At 56.9% G+C, this 6,860-nt stretch overlaps 3 protein-coding genes across 3 annotated transcripts in view; 1 reads left to right on the forward strand and 2 right to left on the reverse strand.

Moving 5' to 3' along the window:
* The window catches only part of PTSG_11877 (uncharacterized protein), a gene marked incomplete at both ends in the record, with an annotated part of 7,024 nt that extends 6,331 nt beyond the window's left edge, over nt 1-693 (reverse strand). The window contains 2 exons of the mRNA XM_004996850.1: nt 429-527; nt 676-693. Coding sequence (XP_004996907.1) covers nt 429-527; nt 676-693 — 117 coding nt within the window. The remainder of the gene's footprint in view (nt 1-428; nt 528-675) is intronic.
* Nucleotides 694-1,158: 465 nt separating this feature from the next.
* Nucleotides 1,159-3,628, forward strand: PTSG_11878 (aldo-keto reductase). The gene is made up of 7 exons (XM_004996851.1): nt 1,159-1,213; nt 1,574-1,651; nt 1,913-2,130; nt 2,361-2,413; nt 2,564-2,714; nt 2,952-2,990; nt 3,333-3,628. The coding sequence occupies exons 1-7, from the start codon at nt 1,174-1,176 to the stop codon at nt 3,456-3,458; spliced, it is 705 nt and encodes a 234-aa protein (XP_004996908.1). The 5' UTR covers nt 1,159-1,173; the 3' UTR covers nt 3,459-3,628.
* A 201-nt stretch (nt 3,629-3,829) lies between these two features.
* On the reverse strand, nt 3,830-6,766 carry PTSG_11879 (uncharacterized protein; the record flags this gene model as incomplete). The annotated part of the gene is made up of 1 exon (XM_004996852.1): nt 3,830-6,766. One exon carries the CDS (start codon nt 6,764-6,766, stop codon nt 3,830-3,832), a length of 2,937 nt encoding a protein of 978 aa, XP_004996909.1.
* Nucleotides 6,767-6,860: the final 94 nt, after the last annotated feature.

Consider the following 6,860-nt stretch of genomic DNA (forward strand, 5'->3'; position numbering starts at 1 on the left):
GTTCATGGTGGTGGTGCTGTTGTTGGAGACTTGTGTGTGTGCTGTGTGTGCTGTGTGTGCTGTGTGTTGTGTGGGAGATTGTCTTGGCAAGAGGAAGTTGTGTGTGTTTACTTGAGTTGTGAAGCAAACAAGGATGTAGGATGAATGAACACTCCAACAGAAAGAAACAGAGCAGAAGACAAGAGTTGTCGACAACGCAAAGTGGTGACGTGGCAGTGTTTGTTGAGAGTTGTGTGGTTATGTGGTGTGTTATGCAAGAGCATGTAACATCGAGCAACCACACAAGCTAAACACTGCACGTGCAACAGGTTGGAGGGAAGTCACGTGAACATTCCAGAACACAAGAGAGGTGAATGCAAATTTGTGGTGTCCTGAAGGAGGGAGGTCAATGATGACTCAGCAGACAGGACTTGCCTGTCAACATTGACAGTCGTGACCACTGTGAGGGGTATGGCGTCCTTCGCGTCGGCGACGACGGGCCCGAAGACGTTGTGACGGTCGAGGTTGGCGATCTCCTCCTGAAGTAACTACTCGGAAGATAGCAAAGCGCAGCTCCCTCGATGAAATAGATACCGCGCGTACTGCTTGCGCGTCCTCTCTGACGGAACAAGTGCTGTTCATCGCCGCGCTTAGGCAGAAGCAAGTTGACACGCTGGCACTCTTCACACGCTTTACCGCAAGGCAACCGTTCATCCTGCTGGACAGCAGCGCGTGTAAGCATCAAAAGTACCATGCAGAACCCCACTGTTGACTGACAAGCCCTGTCTGCTTACAAATATCATCCACCTCCCGTCTTCACATCAGTTGCACCTTCCGACACCACAGTCTGCACTCATCCCTGGCTGTTGGTGACGCCTTTGGTAGCGGGCGGTGCGAGAGTTACAATGGAGTCGATGTAGGACAGGGCGCAGCCACACTCCATGGTAACGAGCTGTACATTGTATACGGTGACAACTCTGTTGGTGCTTGGTGTGGAATCCGTTGATCACAAAGCCCGCGTGTATATACTGGGCCAAGCGTTGGATTGCCGTGTTGTTTTTGCCGTTTCCGTCATTCATGCAGGCGGAATACGCATCAAGTGAGCACACTTCTGCACCACTAAAACACGATGGCATGGCAAGCCAAATACTAATATGCGCAGGTCATATTTATAGGACAGCCCACTGAACAAGCATGTCAACAAGGATGACAGCAGCACCACCGCCGCTCGCATGTACGCATGTGTGTGAGTGAGTGAGTGAGTGAGCGAGTGTGTGTGTGTGTGAGTGTGAGTGTGTGTGTGTGTGTGTGTGTGTGTGTGTGTGTGTGTGTGTGTGTGTGTGTGTGAGTGAGTGTGAGTGTGTGTGAGTGAGTGTGAGTGTGTGTGCGTGTGTGAGTGAGTGTGAGTGTGTGTGTGTGAGTGTGTGTGTGTGAGTGAGTGTGTGTGTGTGTGTATTTTGTGAACCATGTTGACACGCCCAGTATCTGTCGATTGGCACTCACGTGACAGCGTGCTCATGCTCCCCATTGCCTCGCGTCACTGCCTCGCGTCACTGCCTCACGCTTTCAACTCCCCCTTCCCAAACGCCCGCAGTTGGGACGTTCAAGTTGCGTGGGGATGAGCTTCGCCAAGCCCTCCACACTGCACTTGCTGTCGGGTACAGGCACATTGGTCCGTTTGTTTGAGTGCGTGTATGCGTGTGCACTTGTGTGTGCTCTGTCACATGTGTGCGCTTGGTGTCATGCTTGACCGTGTGAGCGATGTTGCATCGTTGGGTCCATCACATCTTGCACGTGTACATGCGGCCACACACGCTAATACACCACGCACACACATGACCTTCACCCATGGCTCGCTCGCTCACTCACTATCCCCCCCCCCCACACACACACACACGCACACACACACTCACACTCACATACGCAAAAACAGACACGGCGACGTGCTACAGAAACGAGGAGGTGGTGGGAGAGGTGTTGCAAGACGAGATTGGGAGTGGCCGATTGACAAGGGAGGACGTGTTTATCACCTCAAAACTTGCACCCAAAGAGCAGGGCTACGAGCAAGCGAGGGCCGCTGTTCTTGGCTCCTTGGAGCGGTTGCAGCTCGAGTACATTGACTTGTACTTGATTCACTGGCCCGGCGTCGCGGTATGTGAACAAGGGGCTGAAAATGCGTGCGCGCGTGCATATGTGTGCTTAGTTGCTTGCATATGCGTGCATGAATGTCCGTGTGTATGCACGGGTGCGTGTGTGCGTGGAGGGCCGCGGTTTGGTTGAGTACAGACACAGCAGTCGTGACCGTAGCAACTGTCGTTCAACCACCACCCCCCGACCGACACACATACACGCAACTCATTCTCTTTTGGTTTATGTGTCAGGGGTTGAGACGAGAAGATCCGGGCAACCAGGAGCCCCGGCGGCACAGCTGGCGGTGTGTTGCTGAATGCGAGTGACGGGCGTCTGCCCTGCCCAGCCACCCTCTTGCTGTATCAGCGGCCTGTGCTCTGTTGCATCACCCCTATTTATTTACGTGAGCACTGGGCTTGTGGTTGGGCTATTGGTGTTCTTTGCAAGTGCTTAGGGCGTTGGAGGAGCTACAGGGAGAGGGCAAGGTGCGGCACATCGGGGTATCGAATTACACGGTGCGGCATCTGCAGGAGCTGCTGCAGCGCTGCCACGTGCCACCGTTCCTGAACCAGGTGGAGTGTCATCCCTTGTGCCAACAGCGAGAGGTTAGCATATACATGCGTGCGTGCGTGCGTGTGTGTGTGCGCGCGCGCGCGCGTGTGTGTGTGTGTGTGCGTGCGTGCGTGTGTGCGTGTGTGCGTGTGTGCGTGTGTGCGTGTGCATACCCGGGTCCCTTGTCCCACGATTCTCTTCCCTCCCATTCCATCACACACACACACACACACACACACATGTTCACGTGTTCTGCATGGGCCATTGCACACTGCTTGATTCCGTGGCAGCTTCGTGACTATTGCCATCAACACAACATCCTGCTGGAGGTGCGTCTGGACACCCCAACGACAACGACACACACTCACGCACACCCACTCGCAGACAAGCCCGCAGTGCTGTCGCTTGTCGCTTTCTTTCTCATTGTGTGTGTGTGTGTGTGTGTGTGTCTGCCTGCCTGCCTGCCTGCCTGTGTGTGCGCCTGTATGTCCCACCCACCTCCCACCTCTTCATTCTTTCTCAAACCAGACATCACGATGCCCTGGTTCCATGCACACACACACACACACACACACACACACACACACACACACACACACACACACACACACACACACACACACACACACACACACACACACACACACACACACACACTGACTGTGCGACAGTGCGACCCTGCGCGCATCAAAGCTAACTTCCAGGTACCGCCCACCCTTACGGAAGACGAGTTGGAGCAGCTGGACGCGCTGGACCAGAACCACCACCTCTGCTGGGACCCCACCCTCGTCCCGTAACCACGCGCTTTCACTCTCGATTCCTCGACATACACACATGTCGTGTGTGCGTGTGCGTGACTTTGATGCAAGGGTGTATGCAGTGTAGTCGATTTACTCAGCAATGTAATTGGCATCATGAACGAATAAGATGCACAAGCAAGTTGACCAGAGTACAAACAGTCAGTGTCGCACAGCCTTCCCCAGGAAGGCATGGTACAGGCGACAATGTCAAACGATGGATCAGCAAAGTCACAGCAGCAGAAGACCAAAGCTTCTGGTGGGCGCATATCAGCAAATAGAGAAACAAGAAGGGAAGGAGAGGAAGGACAGACGAAGGAAAGACGAACAAACAATCAGCGCACAGCCACAAGGGGGCGCAGGAGGGTCTACTACACATCAGACGCTGGCGTTGGGGTTCTGTGGCGCAGTTGTGCAGACGTCGGTGTCGCAGCTCGTGCCCGCGACAGAATCGACTTCAGCTCCTGCTCCTCCGCTGGCGTCTGTGGCAGCTGGCGCTGAAGTTCCTGCATGTCCATGTAGGGAGAGTCAGCAGCGTTATCTGGGGCTCCGGGTTGCATTTGCTGCTTGGCGTCACTGATGTCACCGGCAAGGTCAAGAGCATCAGGGTCAAGCACGAGCATGCGCTTCTTGTTGGGCTGTTGTTGCTTGTTCGGGGCAGACGACATATTTGGTGCGTTCTTGGTGTACAGCTCGTTCCGGCGTGGAGCAAGCATGTTGGAGCGAGACAGCCGGCGCTGGCGTGACAGCACATCTGCCTTCTCTGGACGGCCAAACACATCACCACCGTCATTGCGATCATCGTCATCGACGCTGCCATAATCAGCCCTGTCGTACGTTGTGCTGCTGTAAGCCCCTGCGTTGGCGTAATCGTACCCTGCACGGCTGTATGCGGGGTTGCTGGCGAAGTCATAGCCAGTGTTGCTTGCCTCGTCATAGCCAGTGTTGCTTGCCTCGTCGTAGCCAGCGTTGCTTGCCTCGTCGTAGCCGGCATAGCTGGCCGTGTCGTAGTCCGCATGGTCGGCTGCCGCGTACTCTGCGACAGATGAGAGCTCTGCCGTCGTGATGGAGGACGAGTGGCTCTTGTGCGGCTGTGAGTACACCGGTGAGGACAAATCTGTTCCGCTGAGCGAGCGGAGCGCCGCGGACAGTGCGGCTGTGCTGGACTTGCGGCTGCGGTGGTCGCTGAAGGCAAAATGTTCAGACCGCAGAGACTCACGACGCTTGGCACGACGGCGGGCAACCAGGACAGCGACAATGGCAACCAGCACCACGAGCGCGCCAACGCCGAGGATGACGCCCGAAGTCAGAGTGAACCTGTTGTCGTCGCCGCCTGAGGCGGATGTCGCGTCGCCAGAGCTGCCGCTCGCATCTCCGTTCTTTGGCTTCTTGCCCTTCTTCGGTTTCTTGCCGTCCTTGTGCTTGCCCGGGGCAGGGTCAGCGGTGGTCGTAGTCGTTGAGATGGGGCGGTGATCGCCGCTAGTGCACAGCTCAACGCCTTCGCTCTCCACAGAAATGCACACGTCTTCTGCGGCGATGGCACGCTCAACGCGCTTTGCCACGGCTCGGCTCACCACGCCAATGACAACATCCACGCCATGGCGGCCTTTGGTCACGTCAATCGAGCGGATGTCTTTCGGGCCTGCAATCTTCTCCAGCACCAGGTGCTCCCAGACAGCGCCAGCAAAGTCAAGCGCAGCGCGGCTGTCGGAGCTGTGGAAGAGGTTCTTGAAGTCCACATCGGGGAACGTCACGGTGACATAGTGGATGCGAGACGTGCCTGTCGTGGTGGCTGTACGCGTAACGGATGCGGTTGTGGTGCTGTGCTCACGGGTTGTGCCAGTCTCGGTCTCCGTCCTCGTCTCTGTTCGGGTCTCTGTGAGCGTCTCTGTGCGCGTGATGGGCTCCGTGGTGGTGTCGGTCCGTGTGGCAGTGGCATGTGCGGTGGTGGTTTCGGTCGGCCTGGTGGTCGTCGGACGCTCCGTTGTCGTGGTGCGACGCTCAGTGGTGGTGGTTGGGCGCTCAGTTGTTGTGGTACGACGCTCAGTGGTGGTGGTTGGGCGCTCAGTTGTTGTGGTACGACGCTCAGTGGTGGTGGTTGGGTGCTCAGTGGTCGTGGTGGATGGCTCCGCACGGTCACAGCAGTAGTCCCGGCTGCCACAGAAGCTGTCGCTCGGGCACGCATGGCCAGACTGACCGCAGAAGATGAGGTTGCCAAGGAAGTCACGTGTCGCAGTCAAGTCACCACACACATCTCCACCAGGAGTAGTCGTAGTGCGACGCTCTGTGGTGGTAGTTGGGCGCTCCGTGGTGGTGGTGCGACGCTCCGTGGTTGTGGTTGGTGCCCTTGTGGTTGTGGTGCGACGCTCCGTGGTGGTGGTGGATGGCTCCGCACGGTCACAGCAGTAGTCCCGGCTGCCACAGAAGCTTCCACCTGGGCACGCATGGCCAGACTGACCGCAGAAGATGAGGTTGCCAAGGAAGTCACGTGTCGCAGTCAAGTCACCACACACATCTCCACTAGGAATATTCGTAGAGCGACGCTCTGTGGTGGTAGTTGGGCGCTCCGTGGTTGTGGTGCGACGCTCCGTGGTGGTAGTTGGGCGCTCCGTGGTGGTGGTGCGACGCTCCGTGGTTGTGGTTGGTGCCTTTGTGGTTGTGGTGCGACGCTCCGTGGTGGTGGTGGATGGCTCCGCACGGTCACAGCAGTAGTCCCGGCTGCCACAGAAGCTTCCACCTGGGCACGCATGGCCAGACTGACCGCAGAAGATGAGGTTGCCAAGGAAGTCACGTGTCGCAGTCAAGTCACCACACACATCTCCACCAGGAGTAGTCGTAGTGCGACGCTCTGTGGTGGTAGTTGGGCGCTCCGTGGTTGTGGTGCGACGCTCCGTGGTTGTGGTTGGTGCCCTTGTGGTTGTGGTGCGACGCTCCGTGGTGGTGGTGGATGGCTCCGCACGGTCACAGCAGTAGTCCCGGCTGCCACAGAAGCTTCCACCTGGGCACGCATGGCCAGACTGACCGCAGAAGATGAGGTTGCCAAGGAAGTCACGTGTCGCAGTCAAGTCACCACACACATCTCCACCAGGAGTAGTCGTAGTGCGACGCTCTGTGGTGGTAGTTGGGCGCTCCGTGGTTGTGGTGCGACGCTCCGTGGTGGTAGTTGGGCGCTCCGTGGTGGTGGTGCGACGCTCCGGGGTTGTGGTTGGAGCCTTTGTGGTTGTGGTGCGATGCTCTGTAGTGGTGGTGGATCGATCCGACGTAAGAACATTAACCCGGCTGCACAGAAGATTCCACTTGGGCATCATTATATATGAACCTAAGATTAGGAAATTAAAATATCATTATCGGGTTAGTGTCCTAGACGTTTCGCCAGTAGTTTTTTGGCGCGACGGTGGTGGG

The sequence above is a fragment of the Salpingoeca rosetta genome, assembly GCF_000188695.1.
Source record: "Salpingoeca rosetta unplaced genomic scaffold supercont1.5, whole genome shotgun sequence".
NCBI classification, from domain to species: Eukaryota; class Choanoflagellata; order Craspedida; family Salpingoecidae; genus Salpingoeca; species Salpingoeca rosetta.

Coding starts and splice junctions, on each gene's coding strand:
- PTSG_11878 (XM_004996851.1), top strand. CDS start 1,174: ATGTCAACAAGGATGACAGCAGCACCACCGCCGCTCGCAT. Junction 1,652..1,912: donor TGTCGGGTACAGGCACATTG/GTCCGTTTGTTT, acceptor ACGCAAAAACAG/ACACGGCGACGTGCTACAGA. Junction 2,991..3,332: donor AACACAACATCCTGCTGGAG/GTGCGTCTGGAC, acceptor ACTGTGCGACAG/TGCGACCCTGCGCGCATCAA.